Raw genomic sequence first — 19,431 nt, forward strand, 5'->3', positions numbered from 1 at the left:
CGTCCGCCGCCCCCTTTACTTTCTCTTCTATTCTCTTGTTCTCTCGCAATCTTCAGCCGCTCCCTCTAGCCGTTGTTTCTCTCTCTCTCACTCAGCGCTGCCCCTTCTTTTCCAGCCGTAAACAACCCCCAGCCCGTTACTCCTAACTCTCTCCGCTGGTGGTTCTCTCTTTTTTCTCTCGAAGTTCTCCTCTCCTCTGGTTTTTCTCTCAGCTATCTCGCCGTCCTCTTTCTCCCCGTCTGTCAAAACCTAACTCTCTCTGGTTTTTCTTACCTTCAACCATCAACTTCCCCGCCGTTGTTTTTCTCTCTCTCTTGCCCCTCTTGTTTCCTCACTCAACCAGCCGCCAACTCTCTTGCTTCATCAGCCCTCCAGACCCTCTGCTCCCAGCCGTCAGTGCAGAAGCTTGTTTGTTTCATCTCGGTGAAAGTTTGTGTTTCAGCTCGGAAGCTCTGTTTCAGCTCAGTGCAGAAGCTTGTTTGTTTGCTTTAACTCAGACCAAGTGTTCTGTTGCTTTTGTTTTCAGAATGTGTTCCGCTGCTTTGGTCTTTGCTTTGCTTTGGATATTGTTTTTGTTGCGCGGCACTTTCACTATGATTTGATCAAAATTTTGACTTCACTCATTTTCCCTCCATTTGATACCAAAAATCATGTTTTTTTTCTGGATTTGTAATATGGTTTGAACCATAGATTTTAATGCTATAGTATTATTCTTTATTTTTTAGCAAAAAATAAAAATTTTCATCAACATAGGTGGCAAAATTTGTTAATTTCATATAATTGAAAATGTACTTTTATAATTTGCTAATATTTTATACTAATTTCTTATAATTGCAGCACTAAAGAACATCATGTAATTGAAAATAATTAAACTCAAATTATATGGTTATAACATAGTTTCAATAAAAATAATCATTTTCCCAACATTTGAGACCAATCATCGTGCTTTTTTTTTATTTTTAATTTGGTTTGAAGCATAGATTTTATTGCTATAGTATTATTCTTTATTTTTTAGTACAAAAACGCAAATTTTCATCAATATAGGTGGCAAAATTTGTTAATTACATATAAGTGAAAATATACTTTTATAATTTGCAAATATTTTAGCCCTGCAATTTTTTATAATTGCAACACTAAAGTACATCATTAATTGAAAATAACGAAAGTCAAATTCTATGGTTATAACAGACTTTCATTAAAAATAATCAAATGCTATTAATAAGACATTATTGTTAAGTCAAAATCAAAGAAAACATTTATTTTAATGTTTAATTTTGTTTAAAACTATTGTACTAGTATAGATTTGCAAGACAAAACTTAAGTTCTCAATAGTTAAAAAATTCATTACAGAGAAAACACAAAGTAGTAGTTGCAAAATGTGTATAAATTACAGATATTTTAATGTGTATAAATTACAGTTTATTTTAATGTTTAATTTTGTTTGAAACTATTTTACTAGTATAGATTTGCAAGACATAGATTTATGGGTAATTTTTTTTTTTTTTTTGCTTTCACATATTTAATTTATGTTAAATACAAAACCTACCAGTTTCTCTTTCATAAAAATATTAGTGCAACACTTTTTGAATTTTACTTACGAATATTTATGTATTTAACATAAATTAAATGATTCAGAGTGAAATGCCCATAAAGAGCAGAATATTTGTTCATGTAATGGAGAAAACCCACAAAGAGTTGGTACTTTATGGGCCATTTCTTTTTTTAAAAAAATTTAATTTATGTTGAAAAGATAACCTGCCAGTTTTCGTTTTGTAAGAAATCAGTGTAACACTTTTTGAATTTTACTTACAAACATTTATAAATTTATCATAAATTATATGTTTGAGAGTAAAATGCCCATAAAAAGCTGGTACTTTGAATAGATAATGCTCATTTGCCCATAAACTACACTCCCTGAAGGCTATTTTGTTAATTACTTTGTAGTATTTTGTTATTCCTTTGCTAATACTACTTGGCATGTAGTACAAAGGATAAATCTGGCATAAATTTCTTATTCCATTGATAAAAAGATCCTGCCTGCCTTATAACTATTGTAATGAAAGATATATCTTTAGAGTTTATAACAAATTATTACTTAAGTTTGAGAAAATTATAAAATATTTATGCATAGTTTATCAAGATACCATTCGCAATTTCCTAATAAAAAAATAGGGGCTAAATTGTAAAAGTTAGGGTGCCATAATAGAAATAATAAAATTGGTGTATTACATATGGGGGTTAAATTGTAAAAGTTAGAGTGCCAAATTAGAATTAATGAAATTGGTGAATTACATATGGGGCTAAATTACAAAAGTTAGGGAGTAATAATAGAATTAAAGAAATCGGTGTACTACATATGGGGCTAAATTGTAAAAGTTAAGGTATCATAATGGAATTAATGGAATTTTTTACAACATTTGGGGCTAAATCGCAAAAGTTAGGGTGGCACAGTAGAATTAATGAAAGTGACTTAGAAATAAGTACTTTAAACAGTGACGATTAATTCTTGTCACTAAATCCGAATCGGTAGAGTAACAGTGACGATATTAGAAGTTGTCACTATATAGATCATTTTAGTGACAACGTTTTTCAAGGTCGTCACTGAAGACTTAGTTGCTTTGAGCAATTATAACAACTTTCCTTATCGTCACTAAACAAACACGTTTTGTGACGACTTTTTTCGTCACTAGCAAATGTTGTCACTAATAACCATATTTCTTGCAGTGTAGTTTGTGACGAAAATAACGGGTCGTCACTAAACATTTAGTTGCTTCGATGCAATTGTGACAACTTTACGTGTCGCGACTAAAGAAGCTCTTTTTGTGACCATTTATTGTCATCACTAAAAAATGTTGTCACTAATAACTAGTTTTTTTAGTGATTAGTGACGACAACAAAAAGTCGTCCGTATATAGGCCAAACAATAGTGATGATGTTCTTAATGTCGTCACTATTGTGTGTTCTAACACTCCCGCGCTCTTGCTAAATCTTGGCGGGAATTGTCACAAATGAGTTGGCTCCCATTAGAGGTTTGTGACGAGTTAGAAAGTCGTCAATAAAGAATCCCCTTTTGTGACAACTTTTTTTCGTCACAGAGAAAAGTTGTCACTAATGACCAATTTTCTTGTAGTGTAAGCACTGAAAAAAATATATGAATATCTGAATTTTAATGCTAAACCTATTTATACTGTTTGATAAATATTTATAGCTGAATGCTTAATAAGTTTAATTTGACAATTTTGCCTTTATATCCTTTCATTCAAAAAAGAAATAGAATCTATGATTTAATTAGTTTAAAATTGTTAGGTATAAAAATGATAATATTTATTTTTAAATTAAATTAATATAAAATATGAAATATATTATATAAGGCGTATGAAGAATATGTGAAAGTGATTAAAAAGGGAGAAAAGAGAAACTAAAAATTGTTAGATAGAGAAATTATATTGTCTAATTAGATAAAAATTTTGAACATAATTAACAAACAATGGTAGATTTGGTAGATAAGATAAGATAGCTGAAGTAATTCCATTGATTCTTATCAGAATTAAGCATTCAGTTAGGATTCTTGTGCTGAAAAAAATACATATAGATTCAGCACTGCTTAACAAGTTCAGCAAATAGATTTTCATTTATCAAACACTCAAAACATCTGAATGTCTGAAAAAATTCAGATTCAACACTTTTTTATATTATCAAACAGACCCTAAGACCAACAGTTAAAGTTCTTGTTTTGTGATTATTTTAAAATTTGAAAATATCAATCACTTACTTCTTTTTATACTTTTCCTTTGTTTATTTTTCTGTCCAAATTTAATTCGATATAAATACTTAATAATGTTTAGGACTAAATGTCTCTTTGTATTCAATTTTCGAGTAAAAGGAAACGAACATGAGTGAAAAACTAACAACATTTTTAAACCCTTGTATATATCTATTTTAATTTCACCAAAATAGTATGCTCAAGTAAAATCAAATAGAAATATATTACATGCTATTCGTATTGTTCAGATGAAATTAAATAGATATATATGCATATATATATATGAGTTTAAAAAAAAGTTATTCGTACACATGATCAATGAGAGATGAAAAATTTTATTTTGTAAAATATGAGAGATGAAAAATTTTATTTTGTGAAATGTGAGGGACAAAACAATTCATTTTGTTAAATATGAGGTAAAAAAAAATTCATTTTGTAAAATATGAGAAACTATAGATGGATTATGTAAATTTTAATTTGACAATTTTGCTCCTAAAAAATGATCACCTACAAAGTACGTGATGAATTCAGGTCAAAAAATAGTCAAAGACCTAGGTAAGGACCAAAATTGACCAATGTGAATTTATAAGGAATGTAAAATTATACTTTTAAAAGTGAAGGATGAAAAAAATTATTTTACAAAATGTGATGAACATTTTAAACGATTTTTTCTTCAAAATATATACATAAATCCTCGTAATTAATAAATAGTTTTCAATTTTATATAGGAGTACTTTTAACATTTTAGTTGACTCTATTATCGAATGCAAATTCTGTCATTTTGACACTTTAATTCAAACTATGAAGGGGTTATATACAATTTTTAAAACTATCAAAGGATTATGTGAAAAAAAGCTAAATCACTCGAAGTAAAGTGTGTTTTGCCCAAATTAAAAATGTTCTGCGCTTGGGAAAATACTTTGTATCTCTGCTATAGCTGACAATTGACATGCACAGGTTGATGGTGAAGAGTAACAGAATATTAATATAAGTTACTCTAGTTTCTCCTGTCCTTTTCATTGACTTTAAAGTTTAAATGCAGGCGGCACCGCAATGACGACGAGCAAGCGAAAATGAGCCTTGAGTCGGCTTGGTCAGAAACATTTTCGCCCTAATTAATGTTGTTTTTAGTATTTGGGATTTTCTTTTCTCATTTGGTTGGGGAGAGGATTCTGCAGTTTTACAACAAAGATCATTTGACAAGAGTTTTGGTGTTTCCCTTCCCCCATTCCCTCTATCCCACATTGATTGTGAGTGATGTGTGTATACTACTTAAGATTCTCAGTGTAGCCTGAAAGTCAGCATATCTTTTGGGTTGAGTTATGGGTTTCCCTTAGGTAGTGTGTGTGTTATTCGTGGTTGTTTGGACAACAAAGATCATTTAGGTAGCAAATACATACGGATTTTCCTAGATTTTCTTTCACAAAGTTAAATTAGAAGACAAATACGCTAGCCTTAGGGTTTTGGACAGAAGTTGTATTTTGGATTTTGCGTAGCAATTAGGGAGTTTCAGTCCTTTTTTTTTTTTCATGATCTTACATTCTTAGCACTTTACATTTGGCCTTGGCGAGAGAAAACAGTATCAAGGAACCAGTCAAACTATACTTCTTTTGAGCATTGAGAAATTTTTTTTTTTAAATTTATGTTTCCTAATTAGCATTCCATGATTCGTAGACTGCAATTGATGGAGGACTATCCGAGTTTTATATGTATCGTCACCATATAATTAAGTATTAGATTAATCTTATATATATTGTCAGCGTATAAACTATCACTATTAGATATATAACATATGTGTAAAATTTGAATTTGAAATTCAAAATTTGCTCATATACCGTCCATCCAATCATGATAGTGTATACACTGACAATATATATAAAATTTATTCTTAAATATCAGAATACTTCCTCTCAGAAAAAAAAAAAAAAAAAGAAGTAAAAGCGGACTTTGATAACTTTACTAATCTATTAATTGGACAGGAAATTGATATTTGGGAATGTTTGGGAATAAAATCCAAGTGGATGGCTCTGTAATTCATGGTCGAATACATGTAGATTTGAAAGGATATTTTCTATGTTTAATCGTCTCTAAAAGACATTAACTTGATAGACCCTCCAAATTTTGTTGTGGACCAAAGGATTTCTACGTTTTGTGCCCATATTAATAACATTGGGTAGAGATCTACCCAATGTTATAGTTGTTACTCTAAAAGGTAGAAATCTACGCAATGTTGTTCTAGGTAGGCCTGTCAATCGGGCCTAATGAGCCGGGTTTTGATGTGTTCAAACTCAACTCATTTAATTTGAGACATTTTCGGGCTTCGGGCTATGAGTTTCGGGTTCGTAAATGTGAAACTCATACTCAACTCACATAATATTCGGGTTGTGAGCCTTAATCGGGCTTAGCCCAAGCTCACTTATTACTCCTGAATTTTCTTAATATAATTACTATAACTATTAAGTTGTAAAACTAATTTAACATTTACAAGACTATAATATTAAAACTAAACATGAACAAATAATAGTTCTTAAAAAGTATATAAACCAAAATTTTTTCAACAATATTTATATGTAATCTGTTTAAAATGCATGAAAAATAGTAATAAAACATGCAATCATAAGCCAATACATCTTTAAAAGTTGAAACTTTTTTTTATAATCTTGTGATTTAAATCCAAATATGCTTGATGATTTTTGTGTTTGTAGACCAAAAAAAAAAATCAACCAATAATATGCCAATACAAAAAGTTACTCAACCAATAAGAAAAATTAGAGATTTAGTTATGCATTACTAATATTGGCTCTCAAGAAAGCTCATGAAAGAGTCTTTAGATGTGTTTTTGTGTTTTGTAATTTATATATATATTTAGTATTTAGCAAAAATATATTTGGATATATAATTATACATAATATCAAAATATAAATATTATATATATAGGTAATTAAAGGGCCGGGCCTATATCGGGTATGAGCCTAATAAGTCCCAAGCTCGGCTCACATTTAATTCGAGCCTAATTTTTAGGCTCAAGCTCAGACCGGCTCACTAAATGATCGGGCTCATCGGGCTTTCTGTCGGGCCGAACGAGCCGAGCTCGGGCTGGCCCAGCCCCATTGACAGTCCTAGTTCTAGGCCCGAAACGTAGAAATACACCTTGTAACTATGTTTTTTCAAATCTACCAGGCAACAGATATTATGCTAGGTCAGTCATTATCTCCCCATTAATTACATAGCCATCCACTTGGACTTTATTCCTAAACGTTCCAAAATATCAATTTCGAGTCCAATTAATGAAAAATTGAGTTTTACACCTGTTACGTCTCATCCAACCTACTATATGAATTCACAAACTCACAATTGTTACTTTTCCTTGCATTTTATCCACTTTCTTGATTTAATTTGATTTTTAAAAAATTAACACCTGAAATGAAATCCGTCTTAATTAGGTTCACCATTAAAATTTTGGGAAAAATATTACCTAGTAAAACTCCTATGTCTCATTTAAGATCCCCTCCCCGAGCAAATAAAAAACTTATATGGTGAAAAATTTTCGTTTTTCATTTAGGAAAGAAAATGGTTTTCCCCCTTCAAAATGAATCACTCAATTAGTTTTAGTCCGTTTTCTTCAGCTTCAAACACTCAATTAGTTTGAACCTAAACCACCACTTAGGCTTTATAAAACATTAGAAACTAAAGTCACTAAATTCCAAGGTGCCAAAGGGGTTGAATGACACATCCCTAAGAGAATTTTTTCCTTAGTACACGTAAATAGGAAAGTGGTTGTTGTTCACAAATAAAATCTTTTTCCTCCTCAATAAAAACAAAAGGACAAAATAAAATTTTTTTTTTTTTAAAAAAAAAAAAAAGAAAGCCCACATTTTATTGTGAAAACATTTGAAATACAAGTGCTTTTTCAGCAGTACCAGATTGACCTTTTTTCTTTTTGAAGTGGTACTTTCGTAATTAATTGGACCAACAAAATTGAAATCGATTAATTTAGGTAGGTATCAACTTGACTAAGAAAGCACTGAAGTCAGCCTTTCTTTCTTTACGACGAAAAAAAAGAAAAAAAAAGCATACTGTATAGTGACATCTGAACGCGTAAGGGTTGACTCGGTGCTAACCGACCCGACTGACCCAGTTGTGTCGCACAACTTTGACTCGGGCTGGTCGCTACTGCGGTGCTGCATGCATTTAAATTATTGCTTTCCTACCGACCTAAAAGTCACCGGGCACCACCGGCCCCATCACCCCACCCCCCCATCCCCCCTTAAACCACCAAGGAAAAAAAAAATGCATTTATGGTTTCCTGCCTACCTAAAAGCCCAAAAAAGGTAGGGATAATTTCAGAAACCTCCTCTGAGTTTTCTAATAATTTCACCGAGCTCCTCTAAAGTTTAAAAAAATTAGACTTACCTCCCTTAATTTGATAGTTTTAGTAATAAAATATTAAAATAATATTGACTTGGTCAATTTTTTAAATGAATATCCAAAAATACCCTTGTATAATGAGTTTTAATTTATTTTTCTATACAATTATAAGATTATTTAGTATAATTATAAGGCAAAAGTGTCAAATTTTTCATGTCTGTATCTACTATTTGATAAACATTTATAAAATTTTATTACTATGATATGATACGTTTGATGGTATTTTATTATAGATTTAGATTTATAAGATAGAGAAAAAATGTTGAAATAATTCATTTAGAGTTTATGAATTTTTCGAGTAGTGGGATTATCATAATTTAATAGTGATTTTTGGCCTTTTTTTATTTATTGTTAATTTAATACCAAAAAATAGAAAATAAAGATCAACAAAAACATTGGATTGCATATAAAATTAACTTGTCAAAAAAAAATTACTAGTTCAACATTTGGTTATAATAAAAACTAGAGGCAATAGTGATAGTTCTATAGTTTTATTGGTGAAATTTTTTAAAAAGGAATAAGAAAGAAAAAGAATGAAAAAATAATTTTAAAACTCATTCTAAGTATAAGCACTCCAAATAAGGGAATTTCATTAAAATATTTAAGGGTAAAATTGTCATTTTAAATGACGAGAGGGTATGTGTAATTTTTCAAATCTCAGGGGAGCTCAGTAAAATTGCCAGAAACATCAGGGGAGGTTTCTGAAATAAAAGTTAACCAAAAAATAAATGCATTTGGATTCAAGAATGTTTTGAAATTCTTTTTGGTATCAATCACGGTAACATTTGTTGTAGTGTGATTTTATTTGAAGGAAAAAGGTGTCTGAAAAGATAGAAAAAATTGTTTCATTATTTATACAATAAACTTTATTTTTTTTTATTTTTACCCCAATGTCTTCTATTTTGTTTTCTTGTCAAACACAACTAATCAAATTAAAGCCAGCAGCAATTATGCCATAGTTAAGCTTATTGGTCTCAAGTTCCACCTTTTTTTGCTTTTTTTCTACTAATTAGTTCAAGTTCAAAACTGATGTTGAGATTGGATGAAAAAATCCAAGAAATTCCAAATGTAACATATAGATTTCAAAAAATTTTTAGGCCAGAGGAAAAAATTAAATAAAACTCTCATTAAAATAGTATAATTTAGAAGAGAAGAAAACTCTTATTAGTAAACACTATGAGATAGATGATATTTTTGGAGAGACTTTATTGAACATAAAATAAGAAATCTTAGTTTGAGACCAAAATTTCTCTCGTATAAGGAAAGAACGCTGGAGAGAAAATTGAAAGTAAGAGAAAAGGCAAAGAAAACAGAAGGATAGACAAAGAAGAGATTGTAAAAGGAAATGGGTTTGCAAGTGTGACCATGAAATTTGGCTACACAAGATTTGATCATAGGCGTGATCATGGAGGGTTTAAGAAAAAGGAAACATTTTCTCATTCAAAGCAAGCTTAAGATAAATCATTGCCGAATATTTTTACATATTGTCTACTAACCGCACAACTTGAATTAGAACGCAAACTTAGTGCATGTTTGATAACATAAAAAAGTGCTGAAACTGAATTCATTCAGACATTCAGATATTTTGGGTGTTTGATAAATAAAAATTCACCTGCTGAACTTATTAAGTGGTGCTGAATTTGTATGTATTTTTTTCAGCACAAGAATCGTAGCTGAATGCTTAATTTGATAAGAATCAAGAGATTTACTTCAACTACTTTATCTTATCTACCAAATATATCCCTGTTTGTTAATTACATTCAAAATCCTCATCTAATTAAACAAAACAACCTAATATTCCCTATTCAAAATCCTTATCTAATTAAACAAAACAACCTGATATTCTCTATTCAAAAATTTTTTTAACAATAGTATTTTTTTGTGGTAATTTTCATCCACAAACATTTATATTTTGATATATATATTTTTTTGTGCAGATAAATATTATTTATGTGATGTAGCTTATCCACACACACGTGGCTTTATGATACCATATCGAAATATTAGATATTGATTGTCTGATTTTCGAAATGCTTCTCGTCCAAGATCAAAAGGAGAACGCTTTAACCAAACACATGCAAGATTGAGAAATATAATTGAACGTGCTTTTGGAGTATTAAAAGCTCATTTTCCCATTCTCAAAACGATGAAACCATACCCTTTTTCCACACAAAGAAACATTGTCATTGTATGCATTGCTCTTCACAATCATTGTCATTTTCATACCTAACAATTTTAAGTTAATTAAATCATAGGTTCTATTTCCTTTTTGGATTAAAAGATAGAAAGGCAAAATTGTACAATTTAGCTTATTAAGCATTAAATTATGAATATTTATCAAACAGTATAAATAGATTCAGCATTAAGATTCAGACATTCATATATCTCTTTTCAGTGTTTAAAATTCAGCAAATTAATTATTTTTTGTATTCAGAATTCAGAATTCAGAATTTAGATTCAGTGTTATCAAACGGAGCCTTAACTTGCATAATGTGAACGATTATTGTGAGTTCAACCAATTCTTATTGGGTGGAGGAGTTAAATTATAACACATTGAAACCTTAAAAAGTTAAAACAAAATTTTATGACACATGAAAAAACAGTTAGAATCCTCTATGCCACTATTCGGTGTCAAATCCAGTGCCAATCTCACTTATCACGTGATGGTAGAAGAAATTTAAATAAATAACACATGACAAATTAAATAAACAGGACACTTGACATAAATATAAAAATGGCACTAAATTGCCGTTGACAAAGTGACACTGAGGATCCCGTGTGATGAAAAATAGCTCTAAAAAGTCAACGGATATGCAGGAGTTATATGAGGAATAGTAAAAAAGAAATAGCTTTGCAAATATAACTGTTTAGGGCTTCTCATATTGAAAGTAACACACATGCATAGGACCCTCCAGAGAGCTTGATCAATTAAATGGTCATTCGTCAAAAAAAAAAAAAAAAAAAAAAAACTTCGTATGTGAGAAACCTTCAAGATCCGACTTGACTTCGCCAATCCAAGAAATCCACAAAGACCGGACTTTACCTGGCCCAATAAAAGAGTAATAGCAATAATAAAAGTATATGGGCAACACTAAGGAGGTTCCATGGTGCTTTTGCGTGTCATATCTATGAGCAAAATTTACCGTTAGATGGAAAAATAACTGTTATGAATCTTTAGACTAAATATAGTTAAATATTTAAATTTTAATTATTATCTTTAATGAAAAATACAAGTTGAGAGAATGATAGCCAAAAGGGATCATAGAATTTTTCTAGACTTACATGTTCTGTATACTATTAAAGAAAATTGTGTGTTTATCAACTTTTTGTAATAGGACACCTGCAAATTTTTTTTTATTATAATAATATTATACACTTTTAAGATTTTTAATTGTCAACTGTATAATTTTCAAAATTGTGACTGTCATACGGAGAACTTTTCATCAAATTTTTTAAAAGTTATTTCTTTGTCTTTAAATACATTTGAGGACTCCAGGAATTAAAGGTCTTATATTCATATTTCTCATTCCCTTCTCCAATTTTTTAAAATCCCATCCTCCCCCTTGTTTAAAAAAATTTTTAAAAATGCATTCGAAAAGTGTCTTAATTAAACCAAAAAAAAAAATCATGTGACTTCATAGAGGTTTTATGGCATAGGAGATTCCTCCCTTAGCAATTTTAATCAATGATCCAACATCCTAAAATATTAACTAGTGTATTTTTCAAAAATTTCAATTTTTTTAAGGGGAGAAAACATAAATCTCTAGTTCTGTCCGTGTAATTACCTAAATTATTTTTCATCTCTTTGCGAATTTATATGCATCACTTTTTGTTGGGAATAATACCTGGTGTGAGGTTTCTTTGATAGTTCTTGAATACACATTGCAATGTTAGGTGTTGACTGGAATAGATACATTTTTTTTTTAGGAAATTGGTCCACTACACCAAAATTTTGTGAAACATTTTTCCCTTTCGTTTGTGAAGATACACATATCAAAGTACCTTTTCATCCAAAAATATCAAGAAAAGGGTAGATTTTTTATGTTGACTATTTTGAGGCCACCAAAATCTCAACAAAATGAAAATCTTCTTTATCCTCTCAAACAAGAGGACTTTTGATGTAGGTAAATCCCAATTTCCATAACAGTCAGTACTTTTGAATAAGTTGCAAAACCATCTTTCAAAGCCACACGACGAAAAGTATTGAGATACTTGCATTTTTGTCAAATTCCTTTATTTTGGTATGTGAAAATGACATGTATTGGAAGAACTTTATACAAAAATGTCGATTTCTTTACGCCTTAAAATTAATAAAATAATTTTAATTGAGCGCCTAAAATTGGAAAATTAAACTTGACATCCCAAAAAAAAAAAAATTTGCGCCTCAAACTCTAATTTCATTCCCCATTTGGTGCTCAAATGACTTCAAAACAATCTTAGGCTGGCTCTAAAATAAAATTAAGCCTCAAGATTCTACTTAATTACGACTATTTTTTGTCTTTTTGGAAGCTGAAAAGAGAAAAACACAAAATTAAGTCAGTAAAATAAAGAACCAAGAAACCCTAGAAAAAGAATACCATGGGCCGAAATCAAATTTGGCCAGAGGAAAAAGAGAAGAGAATGCATGCCATCCCCTGGCTGGTATTTGATTTTTGGCATAATTGATTTAGTTATAGGTAGGCATCAGGGCAGCACAAAGTGCAGCAATGACTGGACTCCAGTGTTGCTGTGATTTGCAGCTTTCTTTGACCTGGTTACAACTGACTTTTTTTTTTTTTTTTTTTGTCGAAACGAAATAAACACACACACCCAAACAATAAATAGACACGCAGAGGTATCACCGAACACACCGGTCCAAACGAACAATCTAAGGTGGAACCCACGAAAAATATCCATCCAGCCAATTGGTTCACACACCCAACTGACTGACTTTACAAGAACATTTTCATGTCCACTGAGTACTGCGTCTTTACTGGTTACCACTAATAGTCAATATAAAAGGTGGGAATAGGATATCCCTGGCCGATTTGTGCTCGACAAATAAAAGGGATAATTTCAGAAACCTTCCCTGACGTTTCTGACAATTTCACTTAGCTCCCCTAAAATTTAAAAAATTACACTTATCTCCCTCGATTTGATAGTTTTAGTAACATAATCTTAAAATAATATTTGACTTGGTCAAATTTTTAAATGAATGTCCTAAAATGCCCTTGTGTAATGAGTTTTAATTTATTTTTCTATACAATTATAAGATTATCTAGTATAATAATAAGGAAAATGTGTCAAATTTTTCACACTCATACCTACAAGTATTTGATAAACAACAATATTAATAGTAATTTAATCATTATGATAGGATACTTTTGATGGTATTTATTATGGATTAAATTTATAAGATAGAAAAGAAGATGTTGAAATAATTCATTTAAAGTTTATAAATTTTTTGAATAGTGGGATTATTATAATTTAGTAGTGATTTTGGGCCATTTCTTTTTTATTTATTGTTAATTTTAATATCAAAAAAATAAAAAATGAAGATCAACAAAAACATTGTATTACATATAAGTTAACTCATAAAAAAATTACTAGTTCGATATTTGGTTACAATAAAAACTAGAGGTAATAGTGGTAGTTCTACAATTTTATTGGCCAAAAATTTTAAAAAAGGAATAAGAAGGAAAAAGAAAAAAAAATTTTAAAAGTAATTCTAAATATAAGTATACCAAACAAGGGAATTTCATTAAAATAATTAAGGGTAGTATTGTTATTTTAAATGACAATAGAGGTATGTGTAATTTTAAAAGCTCGAGGGAGCTAAATGAAATTTTTAAAAACCTCAAGGGAGGTTTTTGAAATTATCCCCAAATAAAAACAAATTACATTAACTTCTTCAAAAGAGTATCGATCTATTTCCTTTTCCATTTTAAAATAAACTATCATCATGAGTTTATTGGTTGAATTGTATAATATAGTGTTGATTATGTCTCCCCACAAAGCAAAAAGGTGCTACTATTTGGATTTAGCTATAGGTGACAAAAAAATTTCATATTCCAATTTCAGAGAAGTTAATTCATCAGTCATACATTTCACTATCTTATTATAAACACTTGCATGATATAATATTATTGTATTTGCTTTGCTCTTGTTTTGATCGAGTCTTTGGTAGTATAGTTTTCCAACAATAGCTAGCATAATTGGACTTCCATATTCTTATTTTCCACTCTTACTCTCCCTGCAGGGTTTCCAACCATCTCACCCTTTTTGCCTATATATATACTCAAAGCTTCAAACTCCACAAGCCAACCTCACACAACAAGCATTTTGCAATATAGAAGCAAGACGTGAAAAGTTCTATATTGGACAAAAACATGGAGATTTTGTACGTTACACTCCTTAGTTTCTCTGTGGTCTTTGTATCTTTTGCAATCCACTTCCTCTTTTTCAAGAGCAAATCAGGGTCATCTGGACGTTTGCCTCCCGGAAAGACCGGATGGCCGGTGATCGGAGAAAGCTACGAGTTCCTCTCCACCGGCTGGAAGGGTTATCCTGAAAAGTTTATCTTAGATCGCATAGCTAAGTATTCTTCCAATGTTTTCAGGACTCATCTGTTGGGTGAGAAAGCTGCTGTCTTCTGTGGCGCTGCTGGAAACAAGTTTTTGTTCTCAAATGAGAACAAACTTGTTCAGGCATGGTGGCCTGACTCTGTCAACAAGGTCTTCCCATCTTCAACACAAACTTCATCAAAAGAAGAAGCCATCAAGATGAGAAAGATGCTTCCAAACTTCCTGAAACCCGAAGCTTTGCAACGATACATCGGTATCATGGATCATATTGCTGGAAGACACTTTTCTTCTGGTTGGGAAAACAAGGATCAAGTGGAAGTTTTCCCACTTTGCAAGAACTACACGTTTTGGATAGCTTCCAGATTGTTTGTAAGCGTTGAGGAGCCAACTGAAGTTGCTAAGTTGCTCGAACCATTCAACGTTTTGGCATCCGGGCTTATTTCTGTCCCTGTTGACTTGCCCGGAACCCCTTTCAACAAGGCTATAAAGGCATCTAATGAAATCAGAAAGATGCTTGTTTCTATCATCAAGCAGAGGCAGATTGATTTGGCAGATGGCAAGGCATCCCCTACTCAAGATATCATGTCTCACATGCTTACAACAAGTGATGAAAATGGAAAATTCATGCAAGAATTGGACGTTGCTGATAAGATTCTTGGTTTACTCATTGGAGGCCATGATACTGCGAGCTCTGCATGCACTTTCATCGTCAAGTATCTTGCTGAGTTGCCTGAGATCTATGAAGGAGTCTACAAGGGTAAGCCTCATTCACCTTAAGAAAAAAAAATTACCGTCAATTTTTCCCTTTATTTGTTTTTAAATTTTCTGTTTTCTTAGAATCACAAATGGGTTTAATTAAAATGGACAGATAAAACTAAACAACTAATTAAAAATTGCAAGAGGAGAACGAAACCCTTCACCTGCTTTTGAGTCGTATCAGGTACATTGCTAGATTGATAAATTTGGATTGATCACACTCGCATGGCATGATCATATCCTAAATTGAGAGAACTTAAATTTTTTAAATGATTCCGAATTTAGAATAGTAATAAAATGCATGAACTATTTGGAGGTCGAAGATGATAAGATTCAACCTCCCAAACTAAAGCTGTCATGATATATGCTTGACATTTGTTCAATTTTGAGGGAACACAAATGTAGGACGTTCACATGAAAAATTCGTCGCAAGTCTTTGACAAGGTTTTGCCGTCCTTTGCTGTACAATGACCCGTGAGTTGAAAAGGAATTGGTCATCCTACCATTTTCTCTATCAGTGGGTTGGACTTTTGTCTACAATTTCGTCACTTTCAAATAATCACAGACGTTGGCAGTCAAAAGAAGCCAGCGGAACTAATTATTTAGCTATTGACTAAAAGCTTTTAATCTAATTGGGTGTGTGTTTTTTCTGTCTATAGAAAAAAACTAAAAGCTTTTAATAGCACAGACCAAACATCACTTCTAACTATTAATTCCTTTTCCCACTAAGAACATATCTGGCGTTTCATCTTTCTGAAGGGATGATTTCAAAATTGCACTGCTATCCCCTTTCGCCTTAGCCGACGAAAAACATTTAACAACAGCTAGATTAAATTAATTAGGTACTGATACTGATTATGACAAACTTTCTTTGTTCTAAACAGAACAAATGGAAATTGCCAATTCAAAAGCTCCTGGTGAATTGTTGAACTGGGAAGACATTCAGAAGATGAAGTACTCATGGAACGTGGCATGCGAAGTGCTGAGACTTGCTCCTCCTCTTCAAGGAGCATTCAGAGAAGCTCTTAATGATTTCATGTTCAATGGATTCTCAATCCCCAAAGGCTGGAAGATTTACTGGAGTGCAAATTCAACCCATAGAAATCCAGAATGCTTCCCTGAGCCCTTGAAGTTTGATCCAACAAGATTTGACGGATCAGGACCTGCACCTTACACATTTGTACCCTTTGGTGGAGGGCCTAGGATGTGCCCCGGAAAAGAGTATGCCCGCCTGGAAATTCTCGTTTTCATGCATCATGTGGTGAAGAGATTCAAGTGGGAGAAAATAATTGCTGATGAGAAAATTGTGGTTGATCCGATGCCAATTCCTGCCAAGGGTCTTCCAGTGCGTCTTTATCCACACAGAGCATAAAATGGCTCCACATTTTAGCCTTCGATGATCTTCTCCAAATAACAATATACCTTTACAGATGCTACGATATTCTTTACTTCGAACGTATATACAGATCCAACCTCGTGTTGTTTGTTCTTCTTCTTCTTTTTGAATGACTTTCCCACTTAGGTGCATTTCTTGTTTCAATGTAGTAAAGAAATAAAAATGAATCGCTTTCTTTCAATTTGTTCATGTATCTGAGACTGATATTCGATGACTTGTTTTTATTGTCCCTTTCCACCGCAATTTAGTTATTCACAAAACGAAAGAGTTAACCATGTTGCATGTATCCTATTAAATATTATATTAAACCTTCTTTTCAAATGTAACTTCTAAGTTCATGTACACTTCCACCATAATTAATTAGTTTTCCTACCCAGAAGAATGTTAGATGATATAGAACCCTTGGAATAAACCTAAGGAGTGAGAGATGCCACCAAGTCTCTTTCAATTCAAAATAATGGTTTTAAGGACAACTGGCTAAAGAAGATGAAAATTTTAAAAAATAATCTATCGACAACAAGCCCTTGGGAGGAGCACTTGCAGTTATGGGTTTGATTGACAGGAGTGATATTTGCCAAACTAGTAAGCATGACAAGTGGGCCTTTTGGTCTAGGCCTTGATCGGCTCAACCCCTCGCTTAGAGTCTTAACCTTACAGATCAACCCAGCTACAAATAGTCGGGCTTAAGATTCATGGCCTGAGCTGCTCTTTTAGTTCATTTGGCTGCGGACTCAAAAGTGGGCTACCCAAAATGCCTTTTACTTTGACATCCTTTAAGAGCAATATTTTTCATTTAAAATGAATATCCAGGGTATATGCTTAGAAAGTTTTTTTTTTTTTTTTTACTGTAGCGGCAACAGCTAGTCTAGTCTAGCCTACTCCTAAGGGGGGGGGGGAATTACTTTTTTAAGGAAAGCGACTCTAGAGAGTGGACCAATTGAATCGGGGGAACCAGACGGGAACTTAACCACCATCTGATCAGACGGGTGTACCACTCACCATCTGGAAGATAAGGTTTGAACCTTTGACCTCCCACCTCACTATATACAGTAGTGGCCAACTCCTCTATTGGGAGTTGGTTGCTTAGAAAGTTGAATGCAGAATATTTCATTAACAATTCTTAGTAATTTTAAGTTACCACATACCTCGTACTATTTAAGGGGGGAAGAAATCATATGAGACTGGTCAAACCAAAATTTCAAAGCCAAGATTGTATCTACCCCAATTATATCCCACTTTGCTTTGAAGAATTCAGCAGTATATCCATCTGTCTGTCCCAGGAGATTTGCCATCCTTTTTTGTAGTAGCTCTCTGTGTTCGTTGGTGAGTGACTCAGTGAGAACTTGTTCCGTCAAACCTCCCTTATTTATTTTCGATTGCAATTTCTGGATCATTATATGATGATTTTTGAACTTTTCATATATAGAAAAGAAATATAGACTTGAAACCGACATATGTTATGTTAACGACGCCAAAGGAATATTAAATGAATGGAATTGGGGTATGGACGGAATATAATGAAATAGAGCCTTTTTGACGTTTCCTTTGAAATGAGGTACGGAAAGGAGCCACTACGTCTCTTTTGAAACAGTTACCGTACGGTCTTTCTGAAATGACTTTTGGTTTTGGATAAACAACCCACTTCCAAGTGTTTGGATCGACCTGCTCATACTCTGTAATAATTTCCTTGCTCATCTTGAAGTTGCAGGATTCCATTTCTTGCATTATGGGACTTGGCTTTTCTATGGAAAAGCCCAGTGTTTCTACTAGACTTGAAACCAAGTGATCATTCGACTTTTATCTTTGTAGAAACCTTCCTGGATATATAAGGATTGGAGAGTGATCAGAGATTCCTGGATAAAGAACTTTCATCTGAGTTATAGGGCACACATTAAACCATTCTTTAGAAGGCAAATGCTCTATCAATTAACTTCTGTTCAACTGTGGTTACTCTTCTACCTATTCCATTTTTTGTATTTTTTTTTCTTTGAAATCTGGGACTAGATTATTTTTTATAGTATCGAAATAGAGCATATAAGCTTAGACAAAATTGTGCATTTTTCTGTGATTTGTTCATAAATTTAAGTTGCGCATGAAAATCATGTCAGAGTGGAAGTAGCCTAATCTGGCTAATATTTTCCATCAATTGTCTTCCATTTGTCATATTTCAAATATTAGTGATTGCTGAGGAGATATCTGTCTAGTAAGTAAAGCTGAAACTCTAGAAATTAGAGGTCCTGGGTTTTAATTCCTCTACCCCATCTCCGTCCCTCCCCAGTTTCTAAAATTCCATCACTCCCTCTGTTAGAAAACTTTTTTTTTAAAAAAATTAAGGGACAAAAATTGGTTCAATTATTTTTTCTTTTTTTTTTTCCTTCTTGATTCATTTTCTTTTACTTATTCACTATAGTTTAGAATCTAATTGGCATAATTAATAGAACTTTTCAGGTTAAAGGCCGTGGATGAACCTTTTTTTTTTTTTTTTTTTTGGGGCTTCATAAGTACATTTTTCGTTAATGAAGAAA

General features: G+C 32.1%; 1 protein-coding gene across 1 annotated transcript; it reads left to right on the plus strand.

The window, feature by feature from the left end:
- The first annotated feature begins 14,411 nt into the window (after positions 1-14,411).
- LOC113691735 (beta-amyrin 28-monooxygenase-like) lies at positions 14,412-17,087 on the plus strand. Its single transcript, XM_027210022.2, has 2 exons — positions 14,412-15,511; positions 16,395-17,087. Exons 1-2 carry the CDS (start codon positions 14,560-14,562, stop codon positions 16,880-16,882), a joined length of 1,440 nt encoding a protein of 479 aa, XP_027065823.2. The 5' UTR covers positions 14,412-14,559; the 3' UTR covers positions 16,883-17,087.
- Positions 17,088-19,431: the final 2,344 nt, after the last annotated feature.

This window comes from Coffea arabica, chromosome 6c (assembly GCF_036785885.1).
Source record: "Coffea arabica cultivar ET-39 chromosome 6c, Coffea Arabica ET-39 HiFi, whole genome shotgun sequence".
In the NCBI taxonomy this organism is placed as follows: domain Eukaryota; kingdom Viridiplantae; phylum Streptophyta; class Magnoliopsida; order Gentianales; family Rubiaceae; genus Coffea; species Coffea arabica.